The sequence below is a fragment of the Pleurodeles waltl genome, chromosome 1_2 (assembly GCF_031143425.1).
Source record: "Pleurodeles waltl isolate 20211129_DDA chromosome 1_2, aPleWal1.hap1.20221129, whole genome shotgun sequence".
In the NCBI taxonomy this organism is placed as follows: domain Eukaryota; kingdom Metazoa; phylum Chordata; class Amphibia; order Caudata; family Salamandridae; genus Pleurodeles; species Pleurodeles waltl.
The window spans coordinates 961909517-961924951 of record NC_090437.1 but is presented as its reverse complement, the minus strand read 5'-3'; the positions used below and the strand labels follow the sequence as shown (position 1 = coordinate 961924951).

The 15435-nt window shown below is 45.8% G+C and overlaps 1 protein-coding gene across 1 annotated transcript in view; it reads right to left on the bottom strand.

The window, feature by feature from the left end:
* LOC138246379 (cyclic nucleotide-binding domain-containing protein 2-like) overlaps positions 1 to 15435 on the bottom strand; it is a 1069494-nt gene that overhangs the window by 405930 nt on the left and 648129 nt on the right. Inside the window, exon 10 of the mRNA XM_069200950.1 lies at positions 6582 to 6642. Within this exon, the coding sequence (XP_069057051.1) occupies positions 6582 to 6642 (61 nt within the window). The remainder of the gene's footprint in view (positions 1 to 6581; positions 6643 to 15435) is intronic.

Genomic DNA, 15435 nt, shown 5'->3' with positions numbered 1-15435 from the left:
CGCAGGCACCAAACTTCTGCATCATCGATCCTCTGGGTCCCCTCTCATCTTGACGAACCAAGTGACCCAGACAGTCCAGTGGTCCTTCTGTCCAAATTTGATGGAGGTAACTCCTTGCCATCCCACGCCAGACAGTAATCCTGTGTACTGCATGATCTGCAGCTGCTAGGGCTTCTGTGCACTTTTGCAAGGATTCCTTTGTGCACAGCACAGCCCAGGTTCCCAGCACTCCGTCCTGCATTGCTCAACTCGCAGACTTGACCACCGGCTTCGTGGGACCCTCTTTTGTTGTGTTGAGACAACCGCCATGCTCAGATTTCTTGAACGCCTATTCAAGTGCTTCTGCGGGTGCTGTCTGCTTCTGCATGGGCTCTCTCTGTTGCTGAGTGCCCCTTCTGTCTCCTCCTCCAAGGGGCGAGCTCCTGGTCCTTCGTGGGCCCTAGCATCACCCATTATCTTCAACAGTGACTCTTGCAGCTGGCAAGGCTTGTTTGCATTTTTTCTTCGTGGAAACAACTCTGCATGCTCCAGTACGCCATGGGACATCTTCTGACCAAAGGAGAAGTTCCTAGCACCTTCCATTGTTGCAGAATCTTTGGCTTCTTCTACCCGGAGGCAGCCCTTTTGCACCTTCATCCAGGGTTTAGTGGGCTCATGCCCCCCCTGGACACTTGCGTGACTCTTGGACTTGGTCCCCTTCCTTTGCAGGTCCTCAGGTCCAGGAATCCATCTTCAGTGCTTTGCAGTCAGTTGTTGCCTTTCCAGAATCCCCTATCTCGACTTTACTGTCTTTCTGGGGTAGTAGGGTAACTTTACTCCTACTTTTCAGGGTCTTGGGGTGGGGTATCTTGTACACCCGTAGTGTTTTCTTACACACTACACTAGGCCTGGGGTCCATTTGTGGTTCGCATTCCATTTTTGGAGTATATGGTTTGTGTTGCCCCTAGGCCTATTGTGTTCTATTGCATTCTATTGTGTTCTACAGTGTTTCCACTACTTTTCTAACTGTTTACTTACCTGATTTTGGTTTGTGTGTATATTTTGTGTATTTTACTTACCTCCCAAGGGAGTATATCCTCTGAGATACTTTTGGCATATTGACACTAAAATAAAGTACCTTTATTTTTAGTAACTCTGAGTATTGTGCTTCTCATGATATAGTGCTATATGATATAAGTGGTATAGTAAGAGCTTTGCATGTCTCCTGGTTCAGCCTAAGCTGCTCTGCTATAGCTACCTCTATCAGACTAAGCTGCTAGAACACTACTAATCTACTAATAAGGTATAAATGGACCTGGCACAAGGTGTAAGTACCATCAGGTACCCACTATAAGCCAGGTCAGCCTCTTACACTCGTCCAATCCATTACTATTGGAGAGTACCAAAACCAGAAACCCGGCCTTCACAAACAAGAAATAGGAAATCACAAAAGACACAACACAGGAAAACAGCACTCAAAAGTGATTTAATAACAGCAAAACAGACACATCACAGACAGATCAGGAGCACACAGATTGGCCAACTACTAACCTAAAATTAGTATCCTCCCCCAAGACATTCTGGCAACGATAATGCTTAACAAAGGTCATGGAAGTTGCCCAGGTAGCCACCCAGCAAATCTCAGAAATGGACACCCGCAACTATGCCCAGGAAGCTGCAACCCCTAGTTGAGCACCTCTGTACTCCTGCCAGAGGTAGAGACCCAGCCAAATAATAGGCCAACTTAATAATTTGCTTAATCCACCTGCTGATAGACAAAGAGGAGGCTTTGTCCCCTCTAGAGGAGGCTAAAAAAAGACACAAACAAAGAATCAGACTTCCAGAATGAGCTGGTCCATTTCAAACAGACTTGCAAGACCCTCTTCACATCCAACAAGGAACAAGCCAAGTCTCCTTCAGCCTCAGACTGGGCTACTAATGCACACAAAACCCCCTCCTGGGAACGACAAAACTGGGAAGCCACCTTGAGAACAAAAGCAGAATCCAGGAGTAACACCACCCCATCCTTCAAAAATGTTAGGAAGGGTTCCCGAGCCATAAGCACCTTCAGCTCACCAATATGCCTGGCAGAAGTGATAGTCACCAAGAAAACCACCTTGAATGTCACAAACTGAATGTCAGCCAATTCAAAGGGCTCAAAAGGGGCAGATACCAGAGGCTTCAAGATGAACAGCAAATCCTCAAAGGGAAAAATAGGCTTCACCACGGGATGGATAATAGGAAAACTACGTAACAAACGAGCCACCAGGTCATCCTAATAAGCTCGATTTCCCCAAGAAGAGCAGAAAGCCTTAATAGCAGCCCTCTGGATCCGCAAGGTTGACACAGACAAATGCTTCTCAAAGCCACCCCACAAGAAATGCAGCACATCCTACAACAAACACTCCAAATGAGACAACCCAATTGTCTTGCATCAGTTCTGGAAATTACCCCAAGGCCTGCCATAAGACTTCAACGTGGAAGGCGTACAGTACTGTTAAACAGCTACAGCTAAGTGACAAGTTACTTTGCAAGCCCCTCCTTTCATCTTCCAGACCGAAAGCCAAAGTTGCAAGAGAGCCAGAGACAGAACTGACTGCAGAGGAGAAGGGAAGCAAGGAACCATCTATGGACCCTGGATTGCCATCAACTTGAGAGTGAGAAACCAAGAGCGATGAGGCCTAAACAGTACCACCAGAATCACCACTCTGGATTCCCTAATCAATTGAGCCATAAACCTAGGAACAAGAGAAATTGGTGGGAAGGCAGTAACAGATGGTCTGGAAGTGTAAGAGCATCCACCCCCTTGGCCCCATCCTGCTGGGTGCGAGGACAAAACTGGGGAACCTGAGCATTGAGCCAGGAAGCAAGTAGGTCCAGGAAAGACACACCAAACCTCATGCACACTTAAAGAAACAACTCCTGGGAGAGAGAGAGCTCTTGAGAGGGAGGAAAGAACCGACTGAGGACATCCACTACCCCACTGTCCACACCACTCACATGAACTGCCACCAAAGACTGAAGATGTACCTCCTCCCACTGCAACAAGGGTAGGGCCACAGCATGGAGGAATTTGGAGCAGATTCCCCTCTGGTTGTTGAGATATGCCACCGTCACCTGGTTGTCAGAGCACACCACCAAGGTGTGCCCCACCAGGAGATGACAAAACCCCATGACTGCCCTGAAAACAGTCACTAGTTCCCCCCAATTGGACGAGCATCTCCCCTCCTGAAGAGACCATCGAACCTGCAGAGACCTATCCCCAGGGTTGCCCCCAACGAAAGGCTCTGGCATTCTACTAAGGAGCAGAAGAGGATCCAGCTGCAAAGGAACGCCCCTGGAGAAATTGTCTACACTGTCTACCACCCCAACTCCAGAACCACCACTGGAGACACTTGGACTAACATCTCGTAGTCTTTGGAGCGTAAATCTAAAAAGGACAGATCTACAAAGGCCAGAGGCGAAAATGAGCCCAAGCAAACATGAAAACTGCCGCCGCCATGTGGCCCAACAGATGAAGCCTCTGAGGACAGGCACTGAAAACAGGCCCATCACCTCCTGAACCAAGGAGATGAAGGCCACAGCCCTGAGAACAGGAAGGATGCCCCAATAAATGTCACATCCTGAGAAGGGACCAACTGGCACTTCTCCCGTTTCAGCAGAATGCCATGGGCCTTAAGAGAGGCACACACCACCTGGAGGTCTTGAAGAATACGCTACTTATAGGGGACATGGACCAGCCAGTCATCCAAGTAAAGGTACAGGTAGATGCCTTGGAGATGGAGAGAAGCAACCAGAGTGGTCACCACCGTAGTAGAAACCCTCAGAGCATGGTGAAGGCCGAATGGTAGAACCCTGAACTGATAATGAGTTCCCTGGACACAGAACCTCAGAAACTGTTGGGAGAACAGATGGACTGGGACATGACAATAAATATCCTGCAGATCCAGGTTGCACATCTTATTGTTCTTGACCACCAACGGAATGATCCGCTGCAACATCTCCATCTTGAAGGGGGCACAACGCAGAAATTTGTTCATGGACCAAAACCTTCCTGAAGCCTCTGGTGGATTTTGCTACTAGGAAGATGATGGAGTAGAACCTTCTGCCTCCATCCAAAAGAGGAACCTCCACAATAGCCTTCTTTTGCAGGAGAGAGCAAATTCCATGAGCAAAAGCATCGCTCTTCACAGAGTTGGAGAGGCTAGGAGTTGGCTGCACCCCCCCCAAGCAGGAGGGACTTCCCCAAACTCAATCATGTATCCATGTTGCAAGATATCCAAAACCCAGGCATCTGAAGTAGACTACTTTCAGGCCTGGAGAAAAAACTGCAGGCGACCTCCCACTGCACAGTCCTATACCACCATATAGTCAAGAATGAGGCTTTGGAGGGGGAGACTTGGGATTCTTCTCACAACTACGTCCAGCTGGATACCTCCCTTGGGACCTACCTCCAAGAAAGTTTCTGGAAAAGTGACTTGGGGTTCAGTTCCATTGTGTAGTTCCTCATCCAGTTGTCCATTTTAAATGTGTATTTATTTTTTCACATTCCTTTCCTCTGGATAGTCCAGGCTACGATTATTGCCTGTTTTTTGGTGTTAGCCGGGGCGAAGCTTAGTCTGTAAAATTGGGAGGGTGTGAGCTTCAGATTTCCCAACTATCACTCTGGCAAATAATGATGAAATGCATTATGCGACAAGCTGGTGCACAAAGAGGCTTAGGGCAGCGGAAAGGGAAAGGAATGCAGATTGGTAGGGGCACTAAGGGCCAGATGTAAGAAGGCGTTTGCGAGTCGCAAACGGTGAAAAACGCCATTTGCGAGGCGCAAAAAGCCTCACCGGTATGCAGAAATGCATTTTGCGAGTCGGATCCGACTCGCAAAATGCATTTCCGACTCGCAAATAGGAAGGGGTGTTCCCTTCCTATTTGTGACTCGCAATGGAATTCAATTCCATTTGCAACCGCGAAAGCGGTCGCAAATGGAATCGCAGTTACCATCCACTTGAAGTGGATGGTAACCCAGTCGCAAACGGGAAGGGGTCCCCATGGGACCCCTTCCCCTTTGTGACTGGAAAAAAAATTATTTTTTCAGAGCAGGCAGTGGTCCAATGGACCACTACCTGCCCTGAAAAAATCCGAAACTAAAGGTTTCGTTTTTTTTTTCAAAGTGCAGCTTGTTTTCCTTTAAGGAAAACGGGCTGCACTTTGAAAAAAAAAAACTGCTTTATTAAGAAGCAGTCACGGACATGGTGGTCTGCTGTCTCCAGCAGGCCACCATCCCCGTGAGTGCCCATACTCGCAATGGGGTCGCAAACTGCGACCCACCTCATTAATATTAATGAGGTGGGTCTTTGCAACCCCATTGCGAGTTGCAGACAGAAGGTGTCTGAGACACCTTTCTGCATACCAAATTGCGAATTGCAATTTGCGAGTCGCAGGGACTCGCAAATTGCAAGTCGCAATTTGTTTTTTTGCTACATCTGGACCCTAGCGAGAGAAAACACATTAATTTGTGAAATAACCAACATTTTTAAAGTATTCACAAACAGATTAAGGGAGAGAGTGTATGTGCATTTTCGTTTGTGTGTGTGTGTAAAATTCCTGGTAAAATCCGACATAACACCTCACCGTACCCAACTAAAAGCCCCTGTATCCAATTATTTGTCACAAGATACATTTGTTAGGGGGGTGTAACCCCCCCCCCGGGGCTCCACCCCTGGCATTAGTGCATTATCACAGTAATCTGGTACTTTCAGTGAGACCAGTCTTTTTCACTTCATGTGGGAGAGCAGTCCCCAGGCATGCAGGAAGTTACTAAATATTCAAATGCCTTTTTCTGTGATGGTTTTACTTTTTAAGATGTATCCTCTGTTTTACTTCGTTACTACTTACTGGACGTATTCCTGGGCACAGTAGCATTTTAGCTGGTCCTGTTGTATTTCCTTCCACATTTCCTGTTTTCTTCTTCTTTTGTTCCCCTACTAACTGAAGGCATCTCTTTCCTAATACATCATATATTATTATGTATTGTGTTCTGGGAGAACAGTGGCTGCTGTGAAACAGGGAGTTATTTGCAATGTTTTTACTCCATATTCCTGATCACATTTTAAAACACATGCAAATTTAAAAATGTACATCTACAATATGTTTATTCAGACATAGGGCCTGATTAGGAGTTGGGCGGTTAAACTGCCATAATCCCAATACGGCAGTGGTGAGGTGGCTGTCAAGCCTGCATCCGACCATCGCCGTATTACGATGTTTCCACCGGGCTGACAGGCGGAAACCGTCGTATTATGAAGTTTTCACCGGTCAGACCGGTGGATATGTTATTGTTTATGGTTGTCAAACAACATGCATCACAGTCTACATAAAATAAAAACACAATTGCATTCAATAAAATATAGAATGAAAGCACAGACAGATAGAAAGGAACAGTTAGGGATGGGTCAGTATGATTGCAAGATTTGAATGGCGTTTGTAGATAATGTGGGTGTTACGGTGGTTGGGTGGATGCAATGATGCCTAGAGGCATGGATGGAACTGTTGAAATATTGTCTTCACTTCAACATGCACAAGAGCAAAAAATGATATAAACTTACTGATTTCACCACCACCAGGAAGGAAGAGCTGAGACTATCTAGAACAACTGTTGCACCAGCCCTAGAAAACAGAAAAGTAAGAATGTTAACAGTGCATATCCACTTTATATTTGTGAGATATTCCACTAGAGATCAACTCCAAATATGAATTTGTGCAAGTTAAAATTGCTTAGGGTGTACCACTTTATGCCTATGACAATCAGCTCTTTTCATGCCTGATGAGTAATGGGTACAATGTGAGTCTTTGCCTTTATGTTTGTGGCAGCCCTAAGTATTTCAAGAATTAACGTGATCTTTAGAGGTAAAAAAGCTCTGACAGCACAGCAAAATATCTTCTACTGCTCTAGTTCTTTTGGAAGGATACTTTTTCAACTGACAAGGCTAAAATACCTGGAATTTCCAACTAAAGGAACTCAAAAGAATTCCATACTAGCAAATTTGCAGCTAGGCTACTCTGACTATGTAAAGCCCTTCCTTATGCGCTGCATGCAGGGGTCTAGAAGTTGGCATCCACAAAACCTTGTATTGACTCTCCAGCAAAGCACCAATTAGATTCAAGCTGTGTAGCATGTACGGTAAAACACGGGCCGCAGATGGCACAAGATCAATCAATCGATCAATCAATCAATTAATCAATCAATCAGGTAGTATTTCTAGAGCGCAGCTTGTAACCCAGGAGGGTATCCAGGCACTGTGGTGTGGGTCTTACTCAAAGAGCCAGATTTTAAGTCCCTTCCTAAAGTCTGTCAGTGATAGTGTTGTGCAGAGTTGGAGGGTGCTCCAGGATTTGGCAGTGAGGTGAGAGAAGGAGCGTCCCCTGGTGCAGCAGCCGCGGATGTGCGGTGTCTGTGCACCAGTGAGGTGAGGTGAGCAGAGGTTTGTGGATGGTAGGTGAAAATTTAGGTGGTGGTTCATGTAGGTGGGTCCTTGATCATGGAGGGGTTTGTAGGCATGGGTCAGTAGTTTGAATGGCCATCTTTTCTGCATGGGGAACCAGTGGAGGTTTCTAAGGTGGTGGATGATGTGGGCTCTCTTGGCCTGGTTGAGGACAATTCTGTTTGATGGTGGTGCCTGCATAGAGTGTATTGCTGTTGTCCAATTGGCTGGTGATGAGGGCCTAGGTCACTGTTTTCCTAGTGTTGGTGGGTAGCCACTTGAAAACTTTGTGGCGTATGTGGAGAGTGCAGAAACAGGCTGAGGAAACAGCACTGACCTGACATTTCATGGAGAGTTCACTGTGGAGAATGATGCCGAGGTTGCAGGCTTGGTCTTTTGAAGTGGGGGTTGGTTCCAGCTCCGATGGCCACCAGGAGTCATTCCAGAAGGAGATGTGACTGCTGAAGAACAGGACTTCTGTTTAGTCCATGTTGAGTTTCAGGCAGTTGTTCTTCATCCTGGCAGAGACTTTTTTCATACAGTTGTGAAAGTTGGTCTTTGTCATGGTGGGGTACACTGAGAGAAAGTTGACGAGTTGGGTGTCGTGTGCGATTATGTTGATGTTGTGGGTTCTGATGATGTCTCCGAGTGGAATCATGTAGATGTTGAAGAAGGTTGGACTGAGAGATAAGCCTTGAGGGATGCCGCATGGGTTGTGCTTGGGTTGAGAGGTGAAGGAAGGGAGTCGGATTCTCTGGGTGTGCCTGGTGAGAAAAGATGCCAACCATCTAAACACCTTGTCTCTGATTCCAATCTGGTACAGTCAATGGATGAGTGCGTAGTGGAGACTGTGTCGAAGGCTGCAGAGAGGTCGAGAAGGATCAGGGTGGCTGATTCTCGAGATTGGTCCGGATGTCTTCTGTTGAGGTAGCCAAGTACCATTAGCACTTCTTCCTTGCCGAAGCCGGTCATAAAAATCATAGGCTTCTGGCTAGACAAAGCACTTACCATGGAAAATCAGGCTACAAAATTAGGAAAATCATTCATCTGACCCCCCCTTCTAAACTTATCTAGGTGATGATTTTATCGTGCTTGAACTAAGGGAATTCCCTGTTTTTAGGAGCCCCTGTGAGGAAACTGCAGGTTGTGCAGAACTCTGTGGCCCAAAGGGTTACATTTAAGTCCCTTTCTATAGTTCACAGGGCATTTCTGGAAAATTACCCTGCCATTTGCCAATCTTTGATCCCTCCCTACACCCCTACCAGAAATTTGAGGTCTACTAATTCTCGACTTCCAGTGGCTTAAAGTGGAGGTTGTTCCTTTCCATACAATGTTGTCAAGCTATGGAACTCGTTGCCAATATCCCTACGGGCAACAAACTAAGAACTACCCTTTTCGGAAACTCCTGAAAACATGGGTGTTTGACTGCTTTCATCATAATTGCCTTGGACATCTAGCGACGTAATTAGCGCTGGGATACCTATGGGTAGCCATGCGCTCTATAAGTGCTAAATTATGATTGTTGCTGGGTGACCTTGGTCCAGCTGCAAAAAGGGGCGCTGTGGCAGGTGGTGGTGGTGTGGAGTGGCCTGGAAATGGTGAGGTGTACGATGGAGCGGTCGGACCAGGTGAGTTCTGTTGTGTGGCTGTATCTGACTCTGTCGTTGGATGAGAAAATAAGGTCTAGTGTGTCCTTCTTTGTGCATGGGGTCAGTGACCAGTTGTTGAGGCCAATATTATCCTTTCATTCCAGGAGGTCAGTGGGGCCATCCAGGTGGAAGTTGAGCCCTCCCAGGAATACATAGGCCCTCATCACAAGTGTGGTGTTCTCACATGCACGATGGCGGTCGGAACGCCGCAGACAGGGAGGTCTGACTGCCCTATTATGACCATAGCAGATGGGCCATGGTCTGACTGCCAGCACCGTCAGGTTGCCGCTTGTCGACAGCCTGGCGTTCTCGGTGGTCACAATCCACCAGAGCAGTGCTGCAAGCAGCGCTGCCCTCGGGATTACGAGTCCCCTTTTCCCCAGCCTTTGCATGGCAGTCTCACAGCCATGCAAAGGCTGGGGGAAAGGGGGTGCCAGGGACCCCATGGGGACCCTGCACTCTCCATGCACTTAGCATGGGCAGTGCAGGGGCCCCCGTGGACGGGCTCGTCGTGCATTTCACTGCCTGAATTACAGGCAGTGAAATCCGCGACGGGTGCTGTCGCACCTGACGCACCACAATATTGCCGCCGGCTCAATTAAAAGCTGGCGTCAATGTTGTGGTGAGTTTTCCGTTGGGCCAGCAGGCAGAAACGCTGTTTTCGCTTGCTGGCCCAGCAGAAAACTCCTAATAAGGTGGGCAGCATACCACCATCACTGGGGATATGCTGGTTGCAGCGGCTTCGGCGGTCTTTTAAAAAGACCACCAAAGTCGTAATGAGGGTCATAGTGTTTGAAGTCAATGGCGGGTGGGGTGATGAATTCAGTGATGGTGTTACTGAGGCCAGTACATGGGCCTGGGGGCCTGTAAGCGAGGGTGCCTTTGATGGTAGTTTTGTCATCGTTGCAGGTTTGGAAGATACTTCTGGGGCACAATTCATGGGTTATAATTTTACAGGACTCTAGATAACCATTAGCTGCTGCAGGGCTCACTTTTTAAGATGGTGTCTCTAGCCAAGCTGGCTTTTAAATCCCAGGTAAATTCACAGTGATCTGGAATTCATGAGGTGATTAAAACCCAGGTTTTTTAGCAGCTCCTCAATTGGACCTCCATTGGTACTTTATGGAGGTACATCAGCTTTAGACATTTAGCTCTGTAATAGTCCACTACTTAAATGCACTCATCCAGTCACTCCATGCCCTCCATGGATGGCTGCGTAGTTATGTTGCTTAGTTGACGTACAGAGTAGCTTCCAATATCTTTCACACTGCCAATTAGATTTACCTCAGCCTCCACAAATATATTTTCACAGAGATCAGCACTAGTCCAGTGAGTTTTTTTTTTTTTATTACAGTTCAGTTTTAATAAAATGTTTATCACATGCTTTGTACATCTTAAATAGGTGGCTTGACTTAAACCTTAATCTGACAAAGAAGAGCACGAGAAGCAAGTGACACATTGTTATCTCTGGAACTAGCTAGTACAAATCATAGAAGACAGCAAATCCCTGCTGTAGCAAGGAAAATACGTTCAGTAAGTCTGAAAAATGCTTTTTCCATCTCTGCATTAAATTACTGGAGAATGATTGCAAGATAGGAATTTTAGTAAATATCCCTGCTTGAGTACAGTGCCTAATTTCCTCCAGTAGTTGCCAATTTTGGAGAAATGCGCAAATCTTTTGTTTTTATTATCACATTTTAACCCACAGCGAAAGGCGGGAATGGAACAGGGTAAGGATAGAGACAACAATAGGAAAAGAGTGACAAAGGTAGTAATCATGGATGAAAATGAAGCCGCAAGAGATGGCAGTAAAAAGACTGGGAGTTTAGAGTGATGGAAGAAAGAAGCATGAAGTAGAGGCAATGACAGAGCAGAACCTGGAGTTTACTCTTTAGAATGACTTTGACCCCAGCACATTTTTTTTTCAAATCAAGTGCTATTCCCATCACTTCAATGTAACCACCTTATATTTCTTTTTAGGCCTGGCTACACACAATATTTGCCAAAATCCCTCAAGTCATTAATTTTTCCTAAGGGTGCAACAAGAACTATAGAGAGTAGGCCTTGGGCTATCCACTTTAAACTGTTGGCTTTCATGTGGTTCTCATGGTTTGCCATCACTTGAATAGATTGTCCATCCAGTTCCTAACATTTTGAAGATGCTAACATTGGTGATAGTGCCAACAAGATGCAACATGATTAACATGTAATGTAGGGCTATGGAATAACAACACAACACACCATGATATATCACAGCATGGCTCAAAGTAATATACCCTAACACAGCCCATCACAACATAACACACCGTAACATAACACAACAGAGCACAACATGACACAATAGAAGATAACATAGCATAATATAACGTCAAATAACACAGCATGACACTTAAATAACAGCCCATAACATATACAAACTCTTCCCTCATGTATCTCTCCTTTCACTCATCCTAAACCTCATTTCACCAGTATGATCTCCTTAATTCCTTTCTAGAGTCTCTTTCCCCCTCTATCTCTACTTTTACTCATACCAAACCTCATCTTACTACTATGATCTTCCAATTAACACTTCTGGATTCTTCCCTCTTCTATCCCTCCATTATTCTATTCAATCTAACTAACAGACTCACATGTCCCCCACTCATGTTAAGTCATATTTCCCTGTACTATTTCACCACTAATCCTTTAGGGCTTTGGAGTAGCGTGCTACTCACCGAAAAGTGCTTTGACACCTCATCAGGGGTAATAAGAGCTTTATAAATACAATTACAATAGCACAGTACAACAATATATTACTTCATGTTAGACTTTTCATCCTTGGCGTGGTCTCCCTTAACTTTTTGCCTCTGTTTCCCAGGTTGTTGATGTGTGCTGGACTCAGATTTTGCTGTTTTTGTTACTCTGGGCACTTTACCACTGCTAACCAGTGCTAAAGTGCAAGTGCTCCTTTACAAAATCTGTATGTAATTGGCTTGTCCATGATTGGCATATTTGGTTTACTAGTAAGTCCCTAGTAAAGTGCACTAGAGGTGCCAGGGCCTGTGAATCAAATGCTACTAGTGGGCCTGCAGCACTGGTTGTGCCACCCGCATAAGTAGCTCTGTAATCATGTCTCAGACCTGCCACTGCAGTGTCTGTGTGTGCAGTTTTAACTGTACATTTGACTTGGCAAGTGTACCCACTTGCCAGGCCTAAGCCTTCCCTTTTTTTACATGTAAGGCATCCCTAAGGTAGGCCCTAGGTAGCCCCAAGGGCAGGGTGCAGTGTATGGTTAAGGTAGGACATAAAGTAATGTGTTTTATGTGGCCTCACAGTGAAATATTGCTAAATTTGTTTTTCACTGTTGCAAGGCCTGTCCCTCTCATAGGTTAACATGGGGGCTACCTTTAAAATTGATTAAAGTGTAGATTACCTTTGGGAGCGGATGGACATGTGGAGTTTGGGGTCTCTGAGCTCACAATTTAAAAATACATCTTTTAGTAAAGTGGATTTTAAGATTGTGTGTTTGAAAATGCCACTTTTAGAAAGTGAGCATTTTCTTGCTTAAACCATTTCTGTGACTCTGCCTGTTTGTGGACTCCTTGTCTGGGTCAGTTTGACAGTTGGGCTGGTTGCACCTCTAGACAGTGACACAAAGGGAGATGGGGTGTAGCCTGCATTTCCTGATGAGCCATCTGTGCTAGGAGGAAGGGGAGGAGTGGTCACTCACACCTGAAAGGGCTGTGCCTGCCCTCACACAATGCAGTCTCCAACCCCCTGGTGAGTGTCTGGGGCCTGGCCTGGGCAAGGCAGGATTTCACATTCCAAAGAGACTTTACTTTGACGTAGGCCTACTTCAAAGGAGAAATTGGGTATAAGAAGGGCACCCAAAACCACAGACTTTAGATCACTTCTGGACACCAAGAGGAACCTCTGCCTTCAGAAGGGCTGAAGAGCTGAGGAGAAGTGCTGCCCTGCCTGTGACTGTGCTTTGTGGACCTATCCTGCAGTTGCTGCTTCTGCCAGAGTAAGAGGGCAAAGACTGGACTTTGTGTGCCTTCCATCTTGTGAAGAAGTCTCCAAGGGCTTGATTTAGAGCTTGCCTCCTGTTGTTTGAAGTCTCAGGGACAGCAAAGACTTCTCTCTGCCAACACCTGGAGTCTCTGGAGAGACTCCTGCTCTGACAAGTGGTGCCCTATCCAGTCCCTGGGCCCCTGGAAGGAAAGCTGGTGGAAATCCAAGAAAATCGACTTCGGACGACTTCAGACCGACGCCGCTGCCAAATCCGGTGACACTGCCTGCACCCGACTCTGTGATCTTCGCTGGAACGCGGCGATCTTCGCAGGCCCGACGCCGCTGCAGCCCCGCTGAAGTACGCGACTCCGTGGAAGTCGCCACACCACGTGACCGACGCCGCTTGAAGTGCGCGGAATCAACGTTTCGCACCGAAGCCGAAAGCCGCGATCCCCGACTTCACGCATCGATTCGTTTTCACTCTTCACCAAAGGTACTGTACTTGGGGGCCTACGCAACTCCGTGTCTGGTGCCGCTGGTGTCGCCTTGTTGGGAACACCTCATCTAAGCATTTTGTGTTTCTAAGCGCTATTTCTGAGTTTAATCTTTAGAAATTCATAACTTGACTTGTGTATGTCGGATTTTTGTTGTTTTGGTCTTGTTTTGTTTAGATAAATATTTCCTAGTTTTGTTAAACTGGTGTTGTGTCATTTTGTAGTGTTTTCATTGAGTTACTGTGTGTGTTGGTACAAATGCCTTACACCTAGCACTCTGAAGTTAAGCCTACTGCTCTGTCAAGCTACCAAGGGGGTTAGCAGGGGTTAGGTGAGGGTGATTCTCTTTTACCCTGACTAGAGTGAGGGTCCTTGCTTGAACAGGGGGTAACCTGACTGTCAACCAAAGACCCCATTTCTAACAAGAGTGCAGTAAGGGAGCTAGCATCCGTTCAATTAATTTCAAAGTACAGTAAAACCCATGTGGTTCCACAAGAACGACAGAGAAGAAGGTCCCCAAACCATGAAGGTTTATTAATAGATTAAAAACATTACAAAGATCAAATGAGCAATGTCCACTACAAAGAGGAGATAGTTTGAATTCCTTAAAAGAACTTTCTTAAGGCTAAACTAGAGATGCATAAAGTGACATTGGGGAATTCTAAGTAGAAGGTGTCAGTCAATAGGATGTTAAAGTGGAACTAAACAAATATTCAAGTGAAGGTAGGCTAATGTGTCTAAGAGTCTAACTCGAGGACAACAAATATAAAGGCTCAAGTAAAAGAGGTCGACAGCGGAGCTGGAGATAAAGATCTCGCCTCCATAATGTCAGAAAAGGGTCTGGTCTTTCTATTCTAAGTCAGGAAAGGGTCTGGTCCTTCTATTCTAAGAACGCACAATGAAAATATATAATTCCACCCAAACTCCTTTCTACCAGCTCCGCAATTGCGGGGACCAATGAGGATCCGTTGTCTTCTTGGAACAGGTATACTCTCCACATTCCCATTATGGATCAAAGGCGCATCTAGCTGCATGACCTTCGATGCATCATCTGTCCAAGAGGCCTGGCACAGGAGGATCTTTCTCTTCCCCAAGCACAGTGTGAATCACAACTGCCCGTTATAATTAGGGCTCCTTGTTTTATGATATTATTTTTTAACACTTCCGTCTGTGTTTATCCATATTTATTTTTCGACCATCTTATTGGTACTTATCAACGTTTATTTTGTGTTCTGTGACTAGAGTAAGCCAACACGTCTATTTCCACATTTAGTTAACTAATAGATATCCAGTCCTACTTTAATGCATGTTGGGGTTAAACACACTAAATAGCCAAATCAAATAAAACATTACTCCTATATGAAAATCTTAGCCCTATACACCAAATATAAAGTGAGATATACATTGATTCAAGGAAACATCAACCAGTTTTTTAAATCCTCACATGGACGTCATTTAGGGGTTACCAGTGGTCGCAGCTGCGACCCCTGGCTTGCCCCTTGCGACCCCTGGTACTGTCTTGCGACCCCTGGGCTTCAGTGGTGGCAAAAGCAGTGCCAGAAACACAGTAGCAGCATGTCCTTATGGACGTTGGTTGTGACTCCCTTCTCTTTGCATACTCTCATTGATTTATTACACTGATAGTGAATGCTCTTTAATCGTTCGCTATTAGTGTAATAAAAAATGGAGTCCAATTAGCTGGATTAGACCCTCCCTCACAGCTGAGGTAAGCAAAAAAAATGCTTTTAAATGTATGTTGTGTATGTGCTTGAGGGTGAGTGTGTTTAGATAATCGATTGTGTGTAAGTGTGAATGTGTGTATGTGTAAGCATGTGTGTGTGA